This window comes from Heterodontus francisci, chromosome 8 (assembly GCF_036365525.1).
Source record: "Heterodontus francisci isolate sHetFra1 chromosome 8, sHetFra1.hap1, whole genome shotgun sequence".
NCBI classification, from domain to species: domain Eukaryota; kingdom Metazoa; phylum Chordata; class Chondrichthyes; order Heterodontiformes; family Heterodontidae; genus Heterodontus; species Heterodontus francisci.
Window position 1 is genome coordinate 73,252,606 of NC_090378.1, and position 27,730 is coordinate 73,280,335.

At 45.0% G+C, this 27,730-nt stretch overlaps 1 protein-coding gene across 12 annotated transcripts in view; it reads right to left on the minus strand.

The window, feature by feature from the left end:
• The window catches only part of pde4dip (phosphodiesterase 4D interacting protein), a 536,621-nt gene that overhangs the window by 67,229 nt on the left and 441,662 nt on the right, over positions 1-27,730 (minus strand). Inside the window, exon 26 of one of the 12 annotated variants that reach the window (XM_068037367.1) lies at positions 22,253-22,346. The exons of the other annotated variants lie outside the window; for them this stretch is intronic. Coding sequence (XP_067893468.1) covers positions 22,268-22,346 — 79 coding nt within the window. The 3' untranslated portion in view covers positions 22,253-22,267. Of the gene's footprint in view, positions 1-22,252; positions 22,347-27,730 lie in introns of those variants that run through there. 12 annotated transcript variants of the gene reach the window in all.

Consider the following 27,730-nt stretch of genomic DNA (forward strand, 5'->3'; position numbering starts at 1 on the left):
GATATCATGCTAAGGCTATACAAAATCCTGGTTAGACTACACATGGAGTACTGTGTTCAGTTCTGGACACCACAACTTCAGAAGGTTATACTGACTTGGAAGGAGTGCAGTGTAGATTTACTAGAATGATACCAGGAACCCGAGGACTAGAAATTCTTATGCCTAAATTACAGGATAGCGCTGGATGGGCATGCACACCAAGACACTGGGTGCATTGGCTAGCCTGCCAGGCAGCCTCCTGTCAGTGTCAAAGGAGTATGGAGGAGTCCAGCTCCAACTTAGTAGAAGGCATGGCACAGAGCTTGTTTGCATAGTGCCACAGAATCTTTTATGTTCAGCAGAGAGGTCTGATGGGGCCTTGGCTTAATCTGAAAGACAGCACCTCTGACAGTGTAGCACTCCCTCAGTATTGCACTGAAGTGACAGCCTAGATAATGTGCTCAAATCTGAAGTAGGTCTTAAAGCTACAACCTCCTGATTTTGAAGTAAGATTGGTACCACTGAGCAAGGCTGACATCAGGAAAAGAATGCTACATTTCGATACCCAGGAGTAGCATGATGTTGTAAAGAAATTGTAGGCTTATGGTCACTTTTGAGTTGTCTTAAAGGAGCATGTGTCCTTAAGTTGGATTTTTTTTATTTGTGGAGCTTATAGTCATACAGGAAAGAGTGTAATTATTTTGACCCATTCAATCAGATGATTAATGTTTACATGATTGTGTAATGTGATGTCTGGGATGGGTACTAGATTGAAGAATCTGTCATTTATTTGCTAGCGTGGGGGAGAAGGAATTAGGGCAGTACTGGCAAAGGCAGTCTTTGCTAAACAGATGAGCTCACTGATAAGTTAAGTTCTGATGGTCCCTGCAGCTGCCACTGAGGAGTGTTCAGAGTGATTGTCACCCTGATATTCTCATCCATGTTGTTTTCCTTCCAATGCAACTTAGGTAACCTCTGGAGGAATTTGCAAGTACAGGGCTTTGTGGATAGCAAGGTTGCGCAAGGCACAGCATGTTACAACTACATGGGACACATGAACTGCAACATATTGCAGACCCCTTCTGTCCCTTTAATATCACTATTCTTCTCTCAATGACTACTTTGGTGGAGAGATAGGCTTTGCTGTAATGCTCCACAGCTGCTGCTCTTGCAACTCAGAGCGGTCATTTCTACAGTAACAAGGGGGTATGCCTTGTCGAGCGCAAGCCATCTGTTCACACAATTATCATCCTTGAAGACCTCAGGGAGGGCAGAACGTCTAAGGATAAATGCATCAAGGAAACTTTCAGCAAATCTGGCATTGATATAAACAATTCTTTGCATGCTGTCAAACACACTGGATGTTCAGAGTGATAGCATTAATCCAGCTTCCGTAACAGAAATGCCTAACAGCTTTCAAAGCAACATGGACACCTTATATTACACTCTGTACCTTGGGAAAACCAATAACAGTACAAATCCATATGGCCTTATTAGATTGCTACATTGTTGTCCTGCCAAATTAATGGAATAAAAAAAATCAGACAGGCTCTATATGGGGCAGACAATTGCTCTGCCCAAATTACAGCTCAGATGGTGAAGATGAAAATCCACCCCTTCACCTGGAGCCTAAGAAAGTAATAATCTCTAATATGTTTGAAAGCCCAGCTTTTGCTTTCTCTGATCAGTATAGTGGTGTTGTGTAAATAGAACCACTCCCACGTGACATCATGGTGTTGGCCCAATATGCAACTGCTCTTTACTACTCTATAATAAGCCTGACAAAGAAAGGAACCCGTAATTTCAATGCTTCAAAATAGAAATTGAAAAAAATCAAAAAACTGCCCTACTTAAAAATTGGTACATTTAAATAAAAACACAATCAACTGCCGAGGGACTGAACCATAAGTTTCCATTCTGGAGAAATCCACCTTGTCACGTTACAATTATTTTCTACACAGGAAGCTGTTGGTCTCGTTCTTCCAGTAGTATTTGGCAACTCAGAGATCTTGGTTACATCTACACAGTGCCTTCATAAATTTGCTGTTGGCTAGTTCATTGATTAATTTCCTTATTTTAATAACTATTTCTCTGACTGGTTTGTTATTTTAATTTCCCTGAATAATGTGTTGCATTGCACAGTATATTCCCTATTTGGTTGTCAAATTTGACAACAATCACCAAGTTCTAAGTATTAACAGTTATACTACTAATTCAAACTTCTTGACAGGAAATGGCTGCATGTGCTTATATGATGCCGACAGAGTATGTGAACTAGTCATTAAACTGATCAATAGATCAATTATTTAAAATTACTGGCCTCATCTAGAGAACTGTTACAGTGGAACTTTACAAAAAAATTCATTCATGGAATGTGAGCATCGCTGGCAAGGCCAGCATTTATTGCTCAACCCTAATTGCCTTTGAAAAGGTGGTGGAACATAGGAGCAGGAGTAGGTCATTCAATTAGATCATGGCTGATCATCTACCTCAACGCCACTTTCCTGCACTATCCCCATATCCCTTGATGTCATTAGTATCCTGATATCTATCGATTTCTGTCTTGAACATGCTCGATGATTAGACTTCCACAGCCCTCTGGAGTAGAGAATTCTAAAGATTCACCACTCTCTGAGTGAAGAAATTCCTCCTCATCTCAGTCTTAAATGGCCTGCCCCTCATCCTGAGACTATGTCCCCTGCTTCTCGACTCACCAGTCGGGGAAATATCCTATCTACATCCACCCTGCCATGCCCTGTAAGAATTTTATAAGTTTCAATGAGATCATCTCTCATTCTTCAAAACTCTAGAGAATACAGGCCCAGTATCCTCAATCTCTCCTCATAAGACAATCCCGCCATCCCAGGGATTAGTCTGGTGAACCTTTGTTGCACTCCCTCTATGGCAAGTATATCCTTTTTTAGATGAGGAGACCAAAACTGTACACAATACTTCAAGTGTGGTCTCACTAAGGCTCTTATACAATTGTTGCAGCAAGGCATCTTTACTCCTGTACTTAAAACCCCTTGTGATGAAGGCCAACATACCATTTATCTTTCTAATTGCTTGCTCCACCTGCATGCTAGCTTTTAGTGACTCATGACAAAGGACACCCAGGTCCCTTGGACATCTACACTTCACAAGCTCTCACCATTTAAGAAATACTGGGCTGGATTTTGTGCTGGAGACAGGGCTTCTGGCGCTGGGCCAAAAAGGGGGTGGGGGAGGGAACCCCACCTCTGCCTTTTCTTCCCATTCCCACCACCTTTAAAGGACAGAATCCTGCCTCCAAGAGCTGCCGGCCAATCAAAGGGCTGGCAGTTCAGCAGTATCGCCGGCGCCACTGGGTGCAGTGGCCACTGCCAGTACTGCAGAAGCCTCAGACCCAGACCCAGGCCCAGCAGTGGGACCCCGGAACAGAGCTAGGTGAGGTGGGGTCACTGGGGCCAGTCCAGAAGGCCCCGGCAAGGTGGGGTGGTCCCGGGGGGTAAAGTGGTTCCTAGTGGGGGTCCTTAGTGGGCCACAAACTGACCACGAAGGAGGGGCCCTCCTCCAAGCTCACAGGGAGGGCGCCTCATGTTACAGGCGTCCTCCCCATGCGGTGGAGCCCCCTCCCCCACTGCCGCTAAGATCCCAGGATCACCCCAGGATCCCCCTCCCACCGTGATATTCCGTGCCCCCCCCCCCCCACTCCGCCTCTGATCCTGCCTTGGGGGCAGGGGGGGGGGGGGAGGGGGGCTGTAAAATCCTGGCCATTATGTCTTTCTGTTTCTTCTACCAAAGTGGATAATTTCACACTTATTCACATTATATTCCATCTGCCATGTTCTTGCCCATTCACTTAGCCTGTCCAGGTCCACTTGAAGCCTTCTTGCATCCTCCTCACAACTTGCATTCCCACTTAGTTTTGTATCATCAGCAAATTTGGAAATAATTACATTTGGTCCCCACATCCAAATCACTTATATAGATTGTAAACAGCTGTGGCCCCAGCACTGAACCTTGCGATACCTCACTAGTAACAACCTGTCATCTGAAAATGACCTGTTTATTCTTACTCTCTCAGTTCTGTCTGTTAACCAATTCTCAATCCATTGCAGTGTATTACCCCCAATCCCATGTGCTCTAATTTTGTTTATTAACCTCCTGTGTGGGACCTTATCAAAAGCCTTCTGAAAATCCAAATACACCACATCCGCTGGTTCTCCTTTATCAATGCTACAAGCAACATCCTCAAAAAACTCCAAAAGGTTTATCAAACATGATTTATTATAAAGGATGTGATAGCTAGACACTTAGTGACACTTAGAAAATAATGATATGATTGGGTAAAGTCAACATGGATTTATTTATTTTATTTTAAATAAATCAAAAATAAATAAATCCATGTTGACTCTACCCAATCATATCATTATTTTCTAAGTGTCACTAAGTGTCTAGCTATCACATCCTTTGTAATAAATTCTAACATTTTCCCTACTACTGATGTCAAACTAACAGGGCTGTAGTTCCCCATTTTCGCTCTCCCTCCTTTCTTATATAGTGGGGTTACATTTGATACTTTCCAGTCAGCAGGAACCTTTCCAGAATCTATAAAATTTTGAAAGATTACCACCAATGCATTCACTATCTCTATAGCCACCTCCTTCAACACCCTGGGATGTAACTCATCTGGTCCAAGGGATTTATCAATCTTCAATCCAGTTAATTTTTCAAGTACTACCTCTTTATTAATACTAATTTCTTTCAGTTCCTTATTTTCACAAGTCCCTTGGTTCCCTAGTATTTCTGGAAGATTTTCTGTATCTTCCTCCATGAAAACTGACACAAATTAATTGTTTAGTTTTTCTGCCATTTCCCTATTCTCCATTATAAATTCTCCTGTCTCCACCTGTAATGGACCCACATTTGTCCTTGCTAATCTTTTGCTTTTCACATACCTGAAGAAGCTTTTACAGGCTGCTTTCATGTTTCTCGCTAGCTTGCATTCATATTCTCTTCTCCCTTTCTTTATCAGTTTCTTGGTCATCCATGCTGGTGGTGAGCCACCTTCTTGAACCGCTGCTTTTCGGGAGGCATTTCCAGGATTTTGACTCAGTAACAGTGAAGGAATGATGATACAGTTCCAAGTCAGAATGGTGTATGGCTTGGAGGAGAACTTGGAGGTAGGGTTGTTCCCATGCGCCTGCTGCCCTTATTCTTCTAAGTGGTAGAGGTCGCGGGTTTGAAAGGTGCTGTCGAAGAAGCCTTGGTGAGTTGCTGCAGTCTTCTTCTTTGGCCTCCTTGTCTCGAGAGACAATGGGTAAGCGCCTAGAGGTGGTCAGTGGTTTGTGGAGCAGCGCCTAGAGTGGCTATAAAGGCCAATTCTAGAGTGACAGACTCTTCCACAGGTGCTGCAGAAAAATTTGTTTGTCGGGGCTGTTACACAGTTGGCTCTCCCCTTGCGCTTCTGTCTTTTTTCCTGCCAACTGCTAAGTCTCTTCGACTCGCCACACTTTAGCCCCGCCTTTATGGCTGCCCGCCAGTTCTGGCGATCGCTGGCAACTGACTCCCACGACTTGTGATCAATGTCACAGGACTTCATGTCGCGTTTGCAGACGTCTTTAAAGCGGAGACATGGACGGCCGGTGGGTCTGATACCAGTGGCGAGCTCGCTGTACAATGTGTCTTTGGGTACACACTGCAGCCACTGCATGCCGGTGGTGGAGAAGTGAATGTTTAAGGTGGTATGTGGGGTGCTGATCAAACAGGCTGTTTTGTTTTGGATGGTGACGAGCTTCCTGAGTGTTGTTGGAGCTGCACTCATCCAGGCAAGTGGACAGTATTTCATTACACTCCTGAGCTGTGCCTTGCAGATGGTGGACTGGCTTTGGGAGTCAGGAGGGGAGTTGCTCCCTGCAGAATTCCCAACCTCTGACCTGCTCTTGTAGCCATAATATTTATATGGCTGCTCCAGTTAAAAATACTGTAGCAAATAATGGGCTCCTTGAGACCAGGGGCGAGAAATTGAGCTTATTCGCGCCCAATTTTTGAGCACTACATGTGGCCCTAGGACTCCAAAATGATGGCAGTGGCACATGTGCTCACATGTGGGATGAATCATGCTGGATGCCTTTTTGAAGGTGTTAGCACGTGTTATCCAAAAGTATGCACAGCAGACAGATCATGATGTCAATCACATGCAATGCTGATTTGACACCAGCCCTGCCACTTTGGAGCCCAATGCTCCAGCCAATACCCTCTCTTAACCTTGCACAGCAAAACATGCTACCAGTGCTATTTAAAGAGATCATCAACTACTCACTTGTTAGAGAAAAGCAGTCAGAGTGAGCACGCGGTTTTGCTAGGATTGCATGCTTCCCCGTGGTGCAGGGTGCCACTGACTGCATAGACATTTGCTTTGTGGGCATCGCATGTCAACTCTGCACTACGCTGGAACCAAAAGTGTTTCCATACCCTCAACATCCAGTTGCATGTGACCAGAGGCAAATCATTCAGGTCAATGTCCAATATCCTGGCAGCAATCATGATGCCTTAACTTTGCGGAAATCCGCTGTGCCAGTTGCATTTGAGCCACCACGGCAAACCAAAGGTAGCAACTGGGAGACAAGTCTATCCGCTCACAACATGGCTCATGACTCTGGTGTGCAATCCACACACAAGTGTGTAGCAGGCATACAAGGAAAACCATGCTGCCACATGAAATATGATAAAGCAGACTATTGGTGTGCTGAAACAATAGCTCTGGAGGAACCCTGTAGTTACTCAGCAAAACGGGTGTCAAGTGGTCTGTTATGTGCTGCACAACCTTGTCATCATGATGGGACAATCTTTGTCACCAACTATATGGTGAGCAGCTGAGGAGCAGGCAGAGGAGGAGGAACTAAAGGAGAAGGAAGAAGAGGAAGAGAAAAGGAGAAAGCTGTCTAGGTGGAACCTTTCTGCCCAGGTTGTATGCGAAGAACTCAACTAAGTGCGATAGCAGTAAAAGGCAATCCCATTTCCCCATTCACCACAGGTCCCACACTTTCCCTTCCCTCTGTCACTGACCATCACAGTGTCTGCTTGGCCACAATGCAAACATAAAAGTCACCACAACATGAACATGCCAAACCAAATTTCTAAATCAAACCATACCATGTTGCATACAAAAGTCAAAGAATCACCATTTTGCACTCCATCAGTGCATGCGCTCATGTGCTAGTGTTCCTACACAGTGCTACCTCAGTGGCTGCAGCATGGCTGGTGGAATGCTACTGACTTTCAGCAGAGGAGACAGCAGAAGGCCCTAGAGGATGACCTGGATCAGCTCTGGGCCTAGAAGACCTGGCTGGGGTCTGCACCATTTTGGAATAGGTGACAGCAGTCTGGACTGACTGGCTGACAGGCAACTACCTACAAGGGCACTGGTGGAGTGGCATGGGTAGGAGGATGAATGCTGTCTTCCTGAGAGAGGATAGCAGTTTTGTGCTCCATGGAGACACTACCAATTCTTCTGGGGCAGCACCTCAGCAATCCTAGTAACCTGCTGGAGGATAGATTGCTGGACTGCTATGACACCCTGTAAGCCCCTTTGCACAGTGTAATCCACAAACATGATAGCAGCAGTCCAAGCTTGCATGGTAGTAAACTAACCTGCATGACAGCAGCCTCAGCTTCTACCACAACACACATTTTTCGTGGCTGCTCCTCGTGCTGCAATGGAAGTTGCAACATCAGCCATCAAGACCCATCATGGTTGGGTCCATAAGTGTGTGAATGGAGTTGGCTACCGCTTCCATGCTGGAAAGGATGGGCTCCAAGCTCTGTGCCAATTTGGTGCTGAACTCCTCCATGCTCCTTGATATTGAAGGCTGGCTTTCTATTGCACCCAGCATTTTGTTGTGCATATCTATCAGTATTCTTCTGTAGGCTGCCGCTTTGAAATTCTCATCCGAGTCTTCTGCAGCAGAACTCATGTAACCTCACCCTATGGCAAGCTGACACCTGCATGATCCTTGTCACCTGCCCTGGCTGCAACCCATGTGTGCTCAGTGTCTTAACAGGTGCAAATCCCACCTATAATCTACCTTCAAGATACGTGCAGTCTCAGTATCTGAACTGGTGGCTGCGAGTGTGAAATTAAGTGACAGTGCTGTGCCTGCAGCATCATTCTCGTCTTGGTGGTCCTCCATTGCCTGACCAGGTTGCAACTCTTGGGTATCTAAAAGGACAAAGGCATAAGAGTAAGATTGTGGTAGGGAGGGGAAAAGTAAGAGGTGCATGCTTACACCATCTGCTGCTTATAAAGCAGAAGAGAATGTGGGATGAGAGGGGGTAGTGGGATGTGAGGAAGAGGATTAGGTATGAAAATACAGACATCTTCAACAGTTTCAGTCCCATTGCTTGCCGCAGCCTCAGCAATGGGCATCCCAATACTGGCCAGCATCATCTCCTCCATCGGGGTAAAGGTGTGCAGGTGCACCTGGCCCCCGCTTCCCCCACCCTACCCAGGTTAACTCTTGCAGCCTCCAACTGTGCACCACCTTGTCTTGCAAGAGAGAGGGAAGTATATCACTTCATGTCATGCAATTTGTTTGGCTGATGTGACTGTTATGATTGAATAGCTGGTAGTGTGCAACCTGTGAGGTGTGAATCTTGCAACAAGGCTAAGTATGTGAGGGTGAGGTGAATATGTGAATGTTAGTTATGAGGCCTGATTGACAGAGATTATTGGTAGATTTTTTAAACATTCTTTAATGGGATCTGGGCATTGCTGGCAAGGCCAGCATTTGTTGCCGATCCCTAATTGCCCTTGACAATTGAGTGGTTTGCTGGGCCATTTCAGAGGACAACCAAATTGCTGTGGCTCTGGAGTCACACAGAGACCAGACCAGGCAAGGATGGCAGATTTTCTTCCCTAAAGGACATTAGTGAACCAGATGGGTTTTTATGGACAATTGATGATTGTTTCATGGCACGATTACTGAGACTGGCTTTCAATTACAAAGTGACTCCTGACAACGCAGTGGCCCGTCGACGTAATGTGCAGCTTACTTCTTGCCAGGACTAAGTGGCGCATGCGCGGGATAACGTCATCGCGTAACGCCAACGTCATTGCGTAACTGTGCCTGGGTGGTCTTCGCGCATGCGCGATAAAGCCTCATCGGGTATCCAGCCCCTTTGAGGCTGGTGTTCGATCCCCCCTATTCACTCACCTTTCTCCCCCTCCCACCTCTCCCCATTGGCTGCTTCCTCCTCTCAGCCACGTGCTCCATACGTCGCTGCTAGCCCCCCCCGTCGATTGTTCTCCGCTCCTTGCTTTGCTCCACACCGCTCTCCGGCCGCTCGCTCCTCACTTTCCCCCCGCCACCCCCCACCCAGTTCCAGGCCGCACCACTTCCCTCTTCTCGGCCACTCACTCCTACGTCGCCCCATCACCTCTTGCGGCGTGCCTTGCTTCTTCAGGTGGCGCATGGAGAATGATCAAACGTGGGAGCGAGTGGCCAAGAGGAAGGAAGCAGTGCAGCCTAGAGCCGGGGCGGGGTGGGGGGGGAAAAGCAGGGAGCAAGCAGCCGGTTAGTGGGGTGGCGCGAAGCGAGGAACGCGGAACAATCGGCCAGGGGAGTGGGGAGGGGGAGCTGCGAGGTCTGGAGCGAGTAACTGAGATGGGGTGAAATCAGTCCTGGTCAGTCACATAAAATATGGATCACGAATTGGCAGCACATTTTATACTCTGCCTAATTTTCTTCATCGATCGGCATGCCAATTTACTATCTCCCAAAAGTATCAGAACGTGGAAATTCAATCACACTGCAGTCAATAGATGTAGTTAATCATGAATCACAATCCCTGCATCCTCTTTCAGGGACTATCAAATTCAGCCCCCAGGTATCCAATTAAAATCAGTCCCACACTAGATAGGGTTGCAAAATCTTATTAAAAGATCATAGGCCAATATTTTGTAAGCACACACTCAAAATCGCATCACACCCATCCTGTGTCATTGTCATTGAAAATATGACCACCTCTGAGTCAGACAAGGAATACAGGGAAAATCAAGTCTGTGACCTCCCCTTTAATATGGCATATGAGGCCAGCGCGGGTTTCTCTCATGTTTGCAATCTTAGTTATAAAGTTGATTTAGATATTTGCGCAGTCACAGTTCTTTAAACTTCACAGGCCTGATGTGCTGGGATAGACTGCTCACTGGTGAATTTCCATGAATCAGGAATCAGCCTTTATCAGTTCCCTTGGCTGAAGAAGTTTATTTTTTCTTCACGTCTCTGTGAAATGCCTTGGGACAAGTAGCAGAGAGTTTAATCCACACACTATTTTTATGGGCCTTAATTTGCTGTAGCAGCTCATTAAATGATGTCTGTCATTCGTTAGCCTTGCCCTTGCTTGTTTACATTTTTAATTTCTTTGTGCAGCAATTTGCTGAAAGCGTGAGCTGCTAATGTCACAGCAAGGAAAATAGGGCAATTAGGACCTGAGAAAACAGGAGAAACAATATGTTCTTAACCAATCAGATTGAAGGACTGAGAAGGAAATGTAAATTAGTATGCAAAGAAATGTAAATTAGTGTGCATGAATTCAATGTCAATGAAAAACAAATATTGGATTGAGAAAGAGGAAAAAAAGACAGAAAGGCAAATGTTTTCATTTTAAATCTCCAACAACAATTAATACCTGAAGAATGAGACTCTACACAAGCAATTGTTAATTTTTAGTGCCAGAGGGGTTTGGTGGCGGAAATTAACACATCAAATTATTGAAAGGGTACTTAGACTAAAAAGAGTAAGATAAATAAAACTTGTCTTTCCGTGGTGAGTTTAGCTCGTAGCTAGTGCAAATACAGCAACTTCACACCAATCAATACATTTCAATGGTGGGACAGACAGTGAAATGATGTTCTCACAAAGGTAACGGCAGCCTGGTGCAACTCAGACAACAATTTTTGGATATTTGCACTTAATCACACATTGTTTTAATTCATTCATGGAATGTGGGCATTGCTGGCTAGGCCAGCATTTATTGTCCATCCCCAATAGTCCTTGAGGAAGTGATGGTGAATTGCCTTCCTGAACCACTGCAGTTCTTGGAATGTAGGTACACCTACAGTGCTGTTTGGAAGAGAGTTCCAAGATTTTGTTCCAGCAACAGTGAGGGAACTGCAATATAGTTCCAAGGCAGGATGGTGTGTGGCTTGGAGGGGAACTTGCAGGTGGTGGTGTTCCCATGTATTTGCTGCCCTTGTCCTTCTAGGTGGTAGTGGTCGCAAGTTTGGAAGGTGCTGTCTAAGGAGCCTTGGTGATTTGCTGCAGTGCACCTTGTAGATAGTACACACTGCTGCCACTGTGCGTCAGTGGTGGAGCAAGTGAATGTTGAAGGTTGTGGATGGGGTGCCAATCAAGCGGGCTGCTTTGTTCGGGATGGTGTCGAGCTTCTTGAGTGCTGTTGGAGCTGCACCCATCCAGGCAAGTGGAAAATATTCCATCACATTCCCAGCTTGTGCCTTGTAGATGCGAAACAGGCATTGAGGAGTCAGGAGGTGAGTTACTCGTCACAGATTTCCCAGCCTCTGACCTGCTCTTGTAGCCACAGTATTTATGTGGATGCTCCAATTTAGTTTCTGGTCAATGGTAAACTGAAGGATGTCGAAAGTGGGAGATTCAACAGTTGTAATGCCATTGAACATCATCAAGGGAAGATGGTTATATTCTTTCTTGTTGGAGATAGTCATTGCATGGCACTTGTGTGGCACAAATGTTACTTACCACTGATCAGCCCAAGCCTGAATGTTGTCCATGTCTTGCTATATCTGGGCACAGACAATTCAGTACCTGAGGAGTCATGAATGGTGCTGAACATTGTGCAATCATCAGCAAACATCCCCACTTCTGACCTTATGATGGAGGGAAGGGCATTGATGAAGCAGCTGAAGATGTTAGGCCTAGGACACAACCCTAAAGAACTCCTACAGTGATGTTCTGGGACTGAGATGATTGACCTCCAACAACCACCACCAAATTCCTTTGTGTTAGATATGACTCCAACCAGTGGAGAGATTTCCACCTGATTCCCATTGACTCCAGTATTGCTAGGGCTCCTTGATGCCAAACTTGTTCAAATGCTGCCTTGATGTAAAGGCCTGTCACTCTTACCTCACCTCTGGAATTCAGCTCTTTGGTCCATGTTTGGGCCAAGGCTGTAATGAGATCAGGAGCTGAGTGTCCCTGGTGGAACCCAAACTGAGCGTCAGTGAGCAGGTTACTGCTGAGTAAGTACCGCTTGATAGCACTGTCGACGACCCTTCCATCACTTTGCTGATGATCGAGAGATAGGGCGGGAATTGCCAGGTTGGATTTGTCCTGCTTTTTGTGTAGAGGACATACTTCGGCAATTTTCCACATTGCCAGATAGATGCCAGTGTTATAGCTGTACTGGAACAGCTTGGCTAAGGGCGCGGCTAGTTCTGTAGCACAAGATTTCAGTACTATTGCTGGACTGTTGTTAGAGCCTTTTCTATCCGTTGCCTTCAGTCGTTTCTTGATATCATGTGGAGTGAATTGAGTATTGGCTGAAGACTGACATCTGTGATGCTGGAGACCTCAGGTGGAGGAGGATCTGCCCCTTACCTGATGTTGCTGTGCCATTTCTGCATCATATGTGCACCATTAGTTTCAGGAAAATCTGGCCCAATGTGTAAAACATCCAACAACCTGTGGTGAAGAGATACCCTGTGAATTCATATCATTACAAGTTGATAAATGATTTGCGCCGCTCCACTGTTGTGAAAATGGCAGCTCACCCTCAACTTCTCCTCGAGTTTCAAGAAATTGCTACATTTGGATATTAATTGCGAATTAAACTTTCTGCAGAAAGTTAGACTAGTATCTAACAGCGCAAGTATCTTTTTATTGATGAGATTTATGTTCCTGCAAAGCCACTCAACCTCTCTGGCCCAGAAAGGGAACAATTGAAATTATGGAGTCTCATCCCTACATGCAGTAAATTGTTAGAGATTTTATTAAACTTTTAAATATTTTTCTTACTTTTCCTTTGTGTCTCTTTTTCTTTCTTAATCCAATCGTTCTTTTCCTATTTTGCTTTCTGCACCTGATTCAACTCTAATTCAACTAATTTCTTTTTCCATCATCGAAGCATTTTTCTCAATCATTAAATCTCTTTGGTTAAGGAGATAGACTGTTGGCCCTATCATTTACGAAGGCCCCAGATGCCCCGTTGCCCTCGCCATGCAGTATGAGCTCACATTTAAAAACTTTTCAAGTTGAAGGGTGAAGGAAACTGTCTAACCAACAGGACACTCTGCAACATATGGGCCATTAGGAGTGGGTGACCAAAGTTTGTTCAGAGATGGGAGTTAAAAAGGGGTCTTAAGGAGGATAGGGATTTAGGGACTTCGTCAATGATTTGTAAAGGTCTAGAATGACCCATTTCCTTTTGTAACATATGCTTCTTACATTAACTATATTCCCTATACCCGAGTCCAGATCCTTCATATGTGAATGCGCAGAGTTTGATAAATAAGATTGGTGAGTTACAGGCGCAGATTGCCATGTGGAAATATGATGTTGTGGCAATAACAGAGACCTGGCTCAAAGAAGGGCAGGACTGGGTATTGTATATTCCTGGATACAAGGTGTTCAGGAAAGATAGGAAAGGAAGGAAAGGGGGAGGGGTGAAAGTTTTGATTAAGGAGACCATTGCAGTGCTGGAGAGAGAGGATGTCCCAGACGGGTCAAGGACAGAATCTATTTGGCTAGAGCTAAGGAACAAAAAAGGTGCAATTACATTACTCGCTGTAGTCTATAGGCCACCAATTATTCGGAAAGATGTAGAGGAACAAATTTGCAAGGGAATTACAGAGAGTTGCAAGAAGTATTGAGCAGTTATAATGGGGGACTTCATTTATCTGACTATAGACTGGGATAGTAGTAGCGTCAAGGGCAGAGAGGGGAAAGAGTTCCTACAGTGTGTTCAGGAAAATCTTCTACAGCTGTATGTTTCTAGTCCAACAAGAAAGGAGGCACTGCTAGACCTGGTTCTTGGGAATGAGGTGGGCCAAGTGGATCAAGTGTCAGTAAGGGGACAATGTTCATTGTATCATAAAGTCTAGGTTGGCTATGGAAAAGGACAAGGAACAATCCAGAGTAAAAAATAATTAACTGGGGTGCGGGGAGGAGCCAATTCCAATGGGGTAAGAATGGATCTGGCCCAGAAAAATTGGAATCAAAGGTTGGCAGGCAGAAATGATTACCTTTAAAGAAAGGATAGTTTGGGCACAGTCATGGTATATTCCCATGAAGGGGAAAGGTACGGCAAACAAATCCAGAACTCCCTGGATAACGAAAGAGATAGAGATTAGGACGAAGCAGAAAACGAGTGTGTATGACAGGTATCAGGTAGATAATATAATTGAGAACCAGGCCAAATATAGAAGGTTAAGAAGGGAATTGAAAAAGCAAATAAGAGAAGCAAGAAGAGAGTATGAGAAGAGACTGCCAACTAACATAAAAGGGAATCCAAAAGTCTTCTATAGGCACATAAATAGTAAAATGGTGGTAAAAGGAGGAGTGGGGCTGATTAGGGACCAAAAAGGGGATTTATGCATGGAGGCCAGGGGCATGGTTGAGGTATTAAATGAACACTTTGCATCTGTCTTTACCAAGGAAGAAAATGCTGTGCAGGTCATGGTGAAAGAGGAGGTAATTTAGATGCTTGAAAGGTTTAAATTGATAAGGTGGTGATTTTTGGATAGGCTATCCGTGCACTTAAAGTTGGTAAGGCACCAGAACCAGATGAGATGCATCCACGGATACTGAGGGAAGTAAGAGTAGAAATTGCAGAGGCACTGGCCATAATTTTCCAGTCTTCCTTAGACTCAAGGGTGGTGCCAGAGGACTGGAGGATTGCAAATGTTACACCTTGTTCAAAAAAGGGTGTAAAGATAAGTCCAGCAACTACAGGCCAGTCAGGTTAACCTTGGTGGTGGGGAAGCTTCTAGAAGCGATAATTTGGGGCAAAACTAATTGCCACCTGGGCAAATACGAGTCGAAGAGACTTAGTAGTTGGCAGGAAAAAAGACAGAGGCGCAAGGGGAGAGCCAACTGTGCAACAGCCCCGACAAACAATTTTCTCTGCAGCACCTGTGGAAGAGCCTGTTACTCCAGAATTGGCCTTTATAGCCACTCCAGGCGCTGCTTCACAAACCACTGACCACCTCCAGGCGCGTATCCATTGTCTCTCGAGATAAGGAGGCCCAAAAGAAAGGAAAGCCAGCACGCATGTGTTAAGGATAAATAGTGTTTAACTAATTTGATGAGGTAACAGAGAGGGTTGATGAGGATAATGCTGTTAATATGCCTTTTGTATACCATTTGATAAAGTGTCGCACAACAGACCTGTGAGCAAAGATATAGCTCATGGAATAAAAGGGACAGAAGCAACATGGATACGGAATTGGTTGAGGAACAAGAAACAGAGTAGTGATTAATGATGTTTTTCAGACTGGAGGAAGGTTTGTAGTGGAGTTCCCCAGGGATCGGTGTTAGGACCTTTGCTCTTCCTAATATATATTAAATGACCTAGACCTTGGTATAGAAGGCACAATCTCAAAATGTGCAGATGGTACAAAACTTGGAAGCATTGTGAACTGTGAGGAGGCTAATGTTTAACTTCAAAAAGACATAGATAGGTTAGTGGAATGGGTGGACAAGTGGCAGATGGAATTTAATTCAGAGAAGTGTGAAGTGATTCATTTTGGTAGGAAGAATGCAGAGAAACAAAATAAAATAAAGGGTACAATTCTAAAGGGGGTGCAGGATCAGAGGGACCTGTGTGTATATCTGCATAAATCATTGAAGGTGGAAAGACAGATTGAGAGTGGTTAATAATGTTTACAGCATTCTGGGCTTTATTAATAGGGGCATATAGAGTCATAGAGAAATACAGCACCGAAACAGGCCCTTCAGCCCACCGAGTCCGTGCCCACCATCAACCACCCATTTATACTAATCCTACATTAATCCCATTTTTCCCTCTCACAGCCCCATCTTCCCTCAATTCTCCTACCACCTACCTACACTAGGGGCAATTTTTTTTTACAATGGCCAATTCTCTTATCAACCCACAAGTCTTTGGCATGTGGGAGGAAACCGGAGGACCCGGAGAAAACCGACGCGGTCACAGGGAGAACTTGGAAACTCCGCACAGGCAGTACCTAGAACCGAACCTGGGTCACTGGAGCTGTGAGGCTGCGGTGCTAACTACTGTGCCACTATATAGAGTATATAAAACACTGATTTGGCCTCAACAGGAGTATTGTGTCCAGTTCTGGGTGCCACACTTTAGGAAGGTTGTGAAGGCATTCGAGAGAGTGCAGAAAAGATTCACAAAAATGGTTCCTGGGATGAGGAGGTTCAGTTAAGTAAATAGACTGGAGAAGTTGTGTCTGTTTTCTTTGGAGAAGAGAAGGAGATTTGATAAAAGGTGTTCAAAATCACCTGGATAGAGTAGATAGGGAAAAACTGTTCCCATTGGTGGAAGGATTGAGAACAAGAAGGCAGAGATTTAAGGTAATTGGCAAAAGAAGCAATGGGGACATGAGGAAAATATTTTTCATGCAGTGAGTGGTTATGCCTGAGGGTGTGGTGGAGACAGGTTCAATCGAGGCATTCAAGAGGGAATTGGATTGTTATCTGAAAAGGAAGAATATGCAGGGCTACGGGGAGAAGGCGGGGCAGTGGCACTAGGTAAATCGCTCCTGCGGAGAGCCAGCGCTGACACGACCGCCGAATAGCTTCCTTCTGTGCTGTAACAATTCTGTGAATCTGTGAAATAGAGAAAAGCAATGACCCGAAAATCACCACTGGGAAAAACTGCTGTTTATTCCCAACAAGTCTGAAAATCTCCTGAGTTTTCTGTCCTTTGGCCAAGTTCCTTTCTGTCACATTTCCTTTACTAACATGCCTTAATTTGATCAACAAACCTTATTCAGCAGGCTTTAAAAGCTGCTTGTGTTGTGTACAGGTATTTGAATTTTTATTGAACAGATTTCTGCATAATCATATGTGGTTCAATTACTCATTGTGACATGTCTATCTAGCCTTATCTCCAAAATGTTGGATATTCCTGCTGGAGGATATTTTCTTTCTTCTTTGGCCTCCTTGTCTCGAGAGACAATGGGTAAGCGCCGAGAGGTGGTCAGTGGTTTGTGGAGCAGCGCCTGGAGTGGCTATAAAGGCCAATTCCAGAGTGACAGACTCTTCCACAGGTGCTGCAGATAAAATTGGTTGTTGGGGCTGTTACACAGTTGGCTCTCTCCTTGCACTTCTGTCTTTTTTCCTGCCAACTGCTAAGTCTCTTCGATCCGCCACTCTTTAGCCCCGCCTTTATGGCTGTCCGTCAGCTCTGGCGATCGCTGGCAACTGACACCCACGACTTGTGGTCAATGTCACAGGACTTCATGTCGCGTTGGCAGACGTCTTTAAAGCGGAGACACGGATGGCCGTTGGGTCTGATACCAGTGACGAGCTCGCTGTACAATGCGTCTTTGGGGATCCTGCCACCTTCCATGCAGTTCACATGGCCAAACCATCTCAAGCACTGCTGGCTCAGTAGGGTCTATATGCTGGGGTGTTGGCCGCTTTGAGGACTTCTGCGTTGGCGATACGGTCCTGCCACCTGATGCCAAGGATTCTCCAGAGGCAGCAAAGATGGAATGACTCGAGACATCGCTCTTGGCTAACATACGTTGTACAGGCCTCGCTGCCGTAGAGCAAGGTACTGAGGACACAGGCTTGAAACACTCAGACTTTTGTGTTCCGTGTCAGTACGCCATTTTCCCACACCCTCTTGGCCAGTCTGGATAACGCATCGGACCCCTTTCCCGTGCGCTTGTTGATTTCTGCATCGAGCGACAGGTTACTGGTGATAGTTGAGCCTAGGTGGGTGAACTCCTGAACCACTTCCAGAGCGTGGTCACCGATATTGATGGATGGAGCATTTCTGATGCCCTGTCCCATGACGTTCATTTTCTTGAGGCTGAGAGTTAGGCCAAATTTGTTGCAGGCAGCCGCAATTCTGTCGATGAGTCTCTGCAGACACTCTTCTGTGCGGGATGTTAATGCAGCATTGTCAGCAAAGAGGAGTTCCCTGATGAGGACCTTCCGCACTTTGGTCTTCGCTCTAAGATGGCAAGGTTGAACAACCTGCCATCTGATCTTGTGTGGAGGAAAATTCCTTCTTCTGAAATCTTGAACGCATGTGAGAGCAGCAGTGAGAAGAAGATCCCAAACAGTGTAGGTGCAAGAACACAGCCCTGTTTCACGCCACTCAGGATAGGAAAGGGGTCTGATAAGGCACTGCTATGCTGAATTGTGCCTTTCATATGGTCATGGAATGAGGTGATGATACTTAGTAGCTTTGGTGGACATACGATCTTTGCTAGTCGTCTGAAGAGACCACATCTGCTGACGAGGTCAAAGGCTTTGGTGAGATCTATGAAAGCAAAGTACAGGGGCATCTGTTGTTCGCGGCATTTCTCCTGTAGCTGGCGAAGGGAGAACAGCATGTCAATGGTGGATCTCTCTGCTTGAAAGTCGCACTGTGCCTCAGGGTAGACATGCTGAGCCAGCTTCTGGAGTCTGTTTAAAACGACTCAAGCGAAGACTTTCCCCACTATGCTGAGCAGGGAGATTCCACGGTAGTTGTTGCAGTCACTGTGGTCACCTTTGTTCTTATTGAGCGTGATGATATTGCCATCGCGCATGTCCTGTGGTACTGCTCCCTCAACCCAGCACAGGCAAAGCAGTTCATGGAGTGCTGAAAGTATAGCAGGTTTGGCACTCTTGATTATTTCAGGGGTAATGCCATCCTTTCCAGCGGCTTTTCCACTGGCTAGAGAATCAATGGCATCACCAAGTTCCGATTTTGTTGGCTGTTTGTCCAGCTCATCCATGACTGGCAGAGACTGGGCTGCATTGAGGGTGGTATCAGTGACATTTTCCCTGGAGTACAGTTCTAGGTAGTGCTCCACCCTTGCTTGCATTGGTCAATGATAGTTTCCCCTGATTTAGACTTGAGGTGGGGGGGGCGATCTTCTTGATGTTTGGTGCTACGGATGTTAACTCGCTGGGGACTTTCTTGTAGTTCAACAGTGCAGTGCACTTAGTGGCTATGACAGGTTCCAGCTCTTCAAAGTGAGATTGAAACCAGTCTGCATTCTGCTTCTCATGTTTGCCAAAGGTGGTCATTGCTGAGTCATAGATGGCGTCTCTGATGGGGGCCCATTTCATCTCTGCATCCCTGCAGCAGTGTTTTGAAGGACTTTTTTAAGCAAATTTAGAAACTTATGTAACAGCTGTGGGTAAGAAATTCTGTTAGGGTTGATGCGCGGGCGGTCCTTCTGCTTGAAGTGATGTAGCTTCTTTGGTTTGAGTCTAACTTTGCTGCACACCAGGGAGTGGACGGTGTTGCAGTCCGCACTGTGGAAGCTACATGTTATTTGGACACTGTTTATAGAGGCTCGCCTTGTGATGATGAGGTCCAGCTGGTGCCAACAATGTGATCTTGGGTGTCTCCATGAAACCTGGTGACAGGGTTTAGTATGAAAGAACGAGTTGGTGATGCAGAGGTTGTGACAGGTACGCAACTCCAGCAGTCTCTGTCAATTCTCATTCATCCTTCCAATGCCATAGCGCCCAAGGCAGGAGGGCCATGAGTCATGGTCGGCCCCAACCCTGGCGTTAAAGTCCCCCAGCAGGAACAAATATTCAAAATTAGGAATGCTACTAATGATATTATGGAGTTCCTTGTAGAACTGGTCTTTAACTTCAGGTGGGGAGCAGAGTGTTGAAGCATAGATGCTGAGTAGGTGTACCGGGCCAGAGGCCGTGAGCAGTTGGATGGACAGTATGCGGTCATGCGTATGAGCCATTTGAAGGTGGCTCTATCATGCTGAGCAAAGAGTTTCTGATGGCAAAGCCCACTCCATGCTGTCTTGGTTCTTCAGGATCCCTACCCGGCCAGTAGAAGGTGTAGTCTTGCTCTCTTACAGATCCGCTCGCAGGGAGGCTCCTGAAGTGCTGCAATGTCCACATTGAGTCTACTGAGCTCGTTCTTAATGATGGCGGTCTTCCGAGAGTTGTTGAGTTTGTAAGGTCTTCCGACAGGCCAGGACACATAGTTCTGACTTTCCAGCTTGCACAACGAAGGGCTGGATATGGAGGATATAGTTCCTCTTTAAAAGGCTAAAGCATGCAGTTAACACCAGTTTCATTCATGGTCTGCCCAGGGAGTGTCAAAACTCACCTTAATTGGAATTGATCTTCCAGCACTTTCCATAACTTTGCGGGATCTTTCTGGTCCTCTTCCGATAATCCAGAGATGTTGATCCCTCATTTCCAACCGCTGTTAGTATTTTTACAGCCTGCTTTTCTGGTTCTGCAATTACTTGGTCTGTAAAGCATAACTGTATTCTATGTTAGAAAAGTTGGAACTTGGATAGAATATCCAAGGCCTTCCCAGTTCATGCTGGGAAATTTGGTATCCATCTTCCTTTGCTTGAAACTTGCTTTAAGACTTGTCTTATGACTCTGCGGTGTTTCCCCCTTAAGAAACTCTCTGTTATTTAGACTAACTGCTTTGATTGACCAGGAGCAGGTGTTTGCTAGTGCTGTGTATTTATCTTGCTTCCAGCACTTAAACCTGTTCTGTTTACACAGCTGTTCAATAGGTTTTTTTTAAGAGTTTGTTTATGCTCTTCACGCTCTAGTGGTTTAATGGTATTTTTATAGCTCTGGTCGCGTGAATGAAAGTTCTTCTTCACACTCGAGTGGTTTAATGGGTATTTTAAAACTTTGGCCGCGTGGATGAGGGCTCTGCAGTAATCAGGGTTTTCCTTCGTTTTTTCTAATGGACGCTTCCTACAATGGCACGTACCTCAATCAGCCTGGGAAAGGAGTAGAATCTTCCCCTTTTTTTTTTAAACAGGGACTTTGAAAAAGATCAGTTTTTAAGCACTGCAGAGCTTTTTTTTTAAAGCAGTATCCCTCAACCGTCAGAACAATGACTCACCCGATTTACCTGCAGCCTGTCGTCATGAGCCCTGTCTTCTACAACTTGAGGTAAGTTTTTTTTTGTTTGAGGCAGCATTTTTAAAAAAGATTTTCTCCAGTGGCTATCGGAGGTCGTTTTCACACTTGTTTTACCTGTGGTCTTTAATCCAAGACTTTGTTTTCTCACCACAGCTGCCACCATACAATGAGTTATTTTTTGTTGTCTGATGCAACATAAATGAGATATGTGGAGTCCAGTTTTGTTGAAGATCTCAAAAAGGTTTATTACAGCTAAACTATTATACAGTACAGAGCCAACTATTTACAGAACCTTACTCTGGGTGTTACAGTAGCAAAATGACTCTGGCTCTGAGTTACATGACTGCGTCCTGGTACTTAGCTCATTAGCATACTATGATCTTAAAGGGACATCACTCTTAAAGGCAATCATACAACAGATGTCATTGATGCAGAGCAACCAGATGCAATCTTCTCCTCTATCTTAATCTTTTCACTTTCAGTTGTGACCTGCACCATGGGCCATGACCGTCCACCTAGGTTTCGCAATTTAAAATGAATTCTTTTATGTGTAGATGGTGCCCATTTAACCTCCTCGTTTTTCCACCAAAGTAAAACGATCTATTTATGGGCATATATTTGGCATTCCATTTTAGCAGATAGAAAAGTCATTTTGCTGTAAGACCCGATAAAACTTATGAAAACTTCTACCAAATCCTGTGGGAAATCTGTTGGGTATTGCAAGCATTGCTAGCAATTATAAATTTCTCTTTGAAACTTCAAAAGAGGACAGCTGAGATCTTTTATTCGGCTTCAGGGCATTCAGAAAGCTCCGAGCTGTTCTATTTTCTATTGGTTGACACTTAATGATGGGTTGACACTAGGTATGTGGTGAATTGAATTTTCATTGGTGCAACAATTGAGCTGGCACAGTGTGGGAGCAGAAGGGATGGTTGGCAAAAGCATTGAAATTTTGCTTTCAAATTTGATTTGTGCAGCCAGGCCAGCCATTTCATCGAGTTTGTGGGTGAACCTATGGTCAATCTCTGCTCACAGTGTTGGAGATAACTCAAAGGGTCCTGTTATTTTTTTCACGTGAAGGTGTCATATGTTACATCTAGAGCCCCTTGATCTCCTTGGGCTCCATGCCAACCATGGCAGAGCGGTTCAGTGGCTCCCTTCCATGCTTCCAATAGCACTGCCAAGAGTCATCCAAGGCATTCCAGGGAAGTTTTACAATCCCATTTTGATATAGCCTCTTGTTTGCACCTCTGAATGGTCATGTATCTTAGATTGGGAGTAAGCAGAACACTGGATCAAACCACTATAGCACCACTTCATGCATTTAATTGTAGATGCATCATTTATTTTTGTTGCAAATCTTTTACATCCCCATAGTTTAGTACTTTACTTCTCTCCTTCTGGAGCTTGGTTCTATGGTCTGGGCCACTCGTCTTTCAAGCAGCCATATTTGATGTGACCCAAGAAAGGCTATTCACTATAAGGGACGTAAGAACTGATCCTTAACATTATGTGCACTTTAGGAGTTACTGGATAGCAATCATGATAAAGAATCCTGGTTGATTTTTATTTTTCCCCCTTTTTAGACCAGGGATATTGAGACCCATCAAACATCCCCACCACAGCCACAATTAAGATGGGTTAACTTAACACAGATCAAGAATTGAAACTGAAACCTTTTGGTCTGTATAGTTCAGTACGACACCAACAGTGTATTTATCAACTAAGCTATTGAGGAAGCTAAGCTTATAGGTGACCTTCAATTTATTCATGGCTCAGTTTTAAAAGTACTACCTAGCGTGAAATGGAACCATTCAGACCAGGAAGTTCCTAGATTTGATTCATAGTCAGTGTTGAATTAACTGATCTTAGCCAGCTGGCAATGAAGACACTATACTTGGTCTCAGTGTCCTTGGGCTAGGCAGAGAATTGTATAGAGTTTGAGAATGGCTACTGACCCGAAATGATATTAAAGCAGCACAGCTCCTCAAACTGCTTAATGTTCTGCCAGCATGAATTGTACTCGGAATGCTAACCATGGCTGAACACAGAAAATTTATTTCAGAACTCTCACAGGCATTGGGGGGAAATGAGGAATTAACGTGGATTACAAGAAGCATCTGATCACAGCACACGGCTCCATCTGTCAAGACCGTGCCATCAGTGGCACGTGCCTCCCAGCGTTCTGTAATCTGATGTGGTGGATCTGTATTGAAGCACGCAGCAGCTGTGCACTTACTATGCTGCGGAGAGTCAAAGAGCTGAAGTGCTGGTTCGAGTGCTTATAGGCAAGTCCCCTCAGATAAACAGTCATTACTTTAACTCTTTCAGTGCTGGATCTCAGCAATAACTTTCAAAAGAGATGCATTCCATTTCTTTTTCTATCAGGGAATGCCTGTGAAAATGGTCTTTTAGTCATTCTTCTGTCTGAACATATATTTAGAAAGATTAGAAAAATTGCAGGCCTGTGAAGTGGGTTCAGGGATCATCATAGACTGATTTGAAGCTCAGGTAGCTTGGGAATATCTTCTAAACCCTGAGATTGATGGCCTTTAGCTTCTGATGCATAGTTGTATGGTGCTGGCCACCCTTCCCACAAGCAGCCATTTTTTGTCAGAAGAGTGCAGGTTAGATTCAGAGAAGAAGACCTTTTGGCCTGTTTGATCTCATCCTCCCAGAGTGTCAGTCCCATCATTTTTTTGTTACAGCATTTAGTTGTTTCAACACTATTGAATATATCTGTTCAATAGTTGCATTGTTGTCTTTCATTTCTAAATTGAAAAGTGAGAACTGTAGGCATTGTGGTAGTTGATACGGTTGAGTAGTTAACTCCCAAACAGAGGATTACACTTTGGGCAGAATTTAACTGGCCCCCATGATGATGGGGTTGGAGATGGTGAAGAAGAAATGGTGGGGAAACATGTCTGAACAAATCCATGGTGTCTTCCTGACGACAGCCATACAAGGAGTGGGCAAGAAAGTGGAGCTGAGGCAGAAGATCAGCCATGATCATATTGAATGGCGGAGCAGGCTCGAGGGGCACTGTGGTCTACTCCTGCTCCTATTTCTTATGTTCTTATGTTCCTCACTCCACCCGTGGATGGATCCTGGATGATGAGGGTTATCAACTAAAGTCATGGCTGCTTATACCTGTGCGGAACCCCAACACGGGCAGCGGAAACCTGCAACCACTGTCATGTGACAAGAACAACCATCAAACAGGCAATTGGGTTTCCGATGCTTAGACATATCTGGGGGAGCCCTGCAATATGCCCTACCAAGGATCTCTCAAATCGTGATGGTCTGTGCTCTGCACCACCTGGTGCTCCTGGGAGGTGTTTCATTTAAGGATGACCACATTGAGCGCATCACCTCCCCTGAGGATGAGGGGGATGCATGTCGAGACCTAGCAGGCAGTGGCTAGGCATCTGCGGGGCCAATGGCCATGGCTACTGACATGCATGTAAGGGAGGCACGCGACTCCCTCATCTGCGCACAATTTTCCTCAGATTCCCTGTAATGCCAGTGAACACGAGACAGACGTCTCCTTGTGCTAGCCATGCTGGCCTGTCATGGAACAGCCTAAGCATGTCACTGCCCTCATCATGAGACCATTCCAATTCCTACACATATCATCAGTCTACATTCAGTGCCCAGCATTCCATCTTAATGCCTCAACATGTGGTCACCGTCTACTGGGGTAGAAAGAAACAAACCTGCTGTCTAAGTATGCATTTCACCAAATTTTCAGGTTCACAGAGCAATAGCACGGTGGCATTCAGCAACTACATATTACACAGTGACACCCCAAGTGCTACTAGGTGCCTTTATGCAAAAGCTTCCGGGTGGTCCTACATTCTGCCCTCTCAGCGACAGTAGCTAATGTGGAGGCAGGCCATTGCCCTTGCTGCTTCAGAGCATGAGATGCCCATGACGTGGCCTCTGGGTGGCTGAGTTCTAGAGGGGCCTGGCACAGGGTAAGCCCCCTGCATCTGTGCAGGGGCAGCTTCTGTTCTCTGGGTTGCATGCAGCGTTCCTGTCACCGTCAAAGTGGCTGAGGCTCCACTATCAATGCAAGGAGAACAGCTCCCATAGCCTTTAGACATATGCTGCTCGACCCTTTCAAGGCCCACCTGCACTCCCCTGCTTACCTGGAGTGTGACAACACCTGGCAACATGTTCATGTGTCTCTGGACCATCTCGAGTATCTGGCGCTCAACACTGCTCAAGGATGAGGCCATACTGTGGAGGCCGTTGCTCACGCCTGCATCCACTCGATGGTCTGCCACATGAAGCTTTCCATGATGGTCACCACTCTCTCTGGAGGAGGCCATGTGCTCATACATTAGAAACATGGCGCCACTCATGGCATGGATGGACTCCTCCATCATACACACCTGGGAGCGAACAGCCTCTGGGAGCTCTGAAGATGTCCATACATTTCATGCTGCTGCTCTGTGCTGTGAGAACCTGAGCAGTGCTGGACCTGCCCTCAAACCTCCAATGTGGACTGGCGAGAGCTGGCTGATTCCTGCTCCTGCCCATGTGAGCCATGCTCATCAGCTAGTGGCACCCACTTTAAAAGCGCATAATGCCCACTGACGTGAGAGTATCTGCGCTCGCGGATGGTGCGCTGCACTGATATGTGGTTCAGATGCCATCAGCGGTGCTTCATCCACTGCTGTAAAAAAGGTAATGTACTAATTGTGGGGGACTCTAATCTGCATATAGACTGGGACAATCAAATTGGCAACAGTGGTCTAGAAGATGAATTTGTAGAATGCTTTCGTGACAAATTCTTGGAGCATTATGTTGTAGAACTGACTAGGGATAAAGCTATCTTAGATCTCATATTGTGTAATGAAGCAGGGTTAATAAGCAATGTCATTGTAAAAGATCCACTGGGAAATAGTGATCATAATACCATTGAATTTCATGTTAAGTTTGAAAGTGACACATTTCAATCACAAACAAGAATCTTAAACTTAAACAAAGCCAATGAGGGGAGAACTGGCTAAGGTTAATTGGGTAAATAGACCGGAAGGTATGGCAGTAAATGAACAGTGGGAAACATTTAAAGAAACAATTCAAAGGGTTCAACAAAAGTACATTCCATTCAAAAACAAAAACTCATCAAGAAAGACCCATTTGTGGCTCACTCAGGAAGTTAAGGAGAGTATTAGAATAAAAGAAGAGGCTTACAATGTTGCCAAAAGTAACAAGTTCTGAGGATTGGGAGTATTTTAGGAACCAACAAAAACTTGATAAAAAGGGAAAAAATAGAGAGTAAACTAGCCAACAATATAAAAACAGATTGTAAGATCTTTTGTAAGCACATAAAAAGGAAGAGAGTAGCTAAAGTAGACGATGGTCCCTTAGAGGCAGAGACAGGAGAAATCATCATGGGGAATGAAGAAATGGCAGAGGCATTGAACAAATATTTTGTGTCAGTCTTCACAGTAGAGGACACGAAGTTCCATACCAGAAATAGGCAGTAACCTAGGGGCTAAAAAGAGTGAGGAAATTAAGGATATTGATATCAGCCAAGAAAAAGTATTGGAGAAACTTGAGGGACTAAAATCTGACAAGTCCCAGGCAAGCTATTAGGAAGGCAAATGGCATGTTGACCTTTATTGCAAGGTGTTTGGAGTACAGGAATAAAGAAGTTTCACTAAAATTGTACAGGGCATTGGTGAGACCACACTTGGAATGCTGTGTGCCATTTTGGTCTTCACATTTAAGAAAAGATATACTAAGACTGGAGACAGTGCAGCGAAGATTTACTAAATTGGTCCCTAGGATGAGGGGGTTATCCTATGATGAAAGGCTGAGTAAATTGGGCCTATATTCTCTGGAGTTTAGAAGAATGAGAGGCGATCTAATTGAGACATACAAGATTCTGAAAGGGCTTGATAGGGTAGAAGCTGAGAGATTGTTCCCACTGGTCAGGGAATCTAGAACATGGGGACACAGTCTCAGGATAAGGGGTCAATCATTCAGGACTGAGATGAGGAGAAATTACAACACTCAAAGGGTTGAGAATCTTTGTAATTCTCTACCCCAGAGGGTTGTGGATGCTCCATCATTGAATATATTTAAGGCTGGGATAAATAGACTTTTGGTTTCGCAGGGAATCATGGGACATGGGGAGCAGGCAGGAAAGTGGAATTGAAGCCCAAGATCAGCCATGATCATACTGAATGGCGGAGCAGGTTCAATGGGCCTTATGGTCTACATTTGCTCCTATTTATTGTGTTCTTAAGCCATATATATGCCTAAGAGCGAGCGAGTCTTAGTTTGCCCTAATATATTGGTTATGTCATAGCATGCCCTGGATAACAGAGGACTTCTTTTTAGATTACTCTATTTCAAATATTAAATTCTATAATGGTGTGTATCGACGGAGAAGAAAACTTGCTAGCTTCTTTGCGTCAAGAGGAAGTTAGAGCAACCACCTGGTGTCAGAATTTAATGCCTGCTCTGGCTCATCAACAATTTAATTTTAAGTAGGGATGTTTGGGTGAATATATGCACGTTGAGTGTGACACCAGTTGATTAGTGAGCCAGCTGGCAACTTCCTCTCGACATGAAGAAACTAAAGTTCGCATTCATGACTTAATCCCCATTTGTAAACGGATAAGGACAACTCT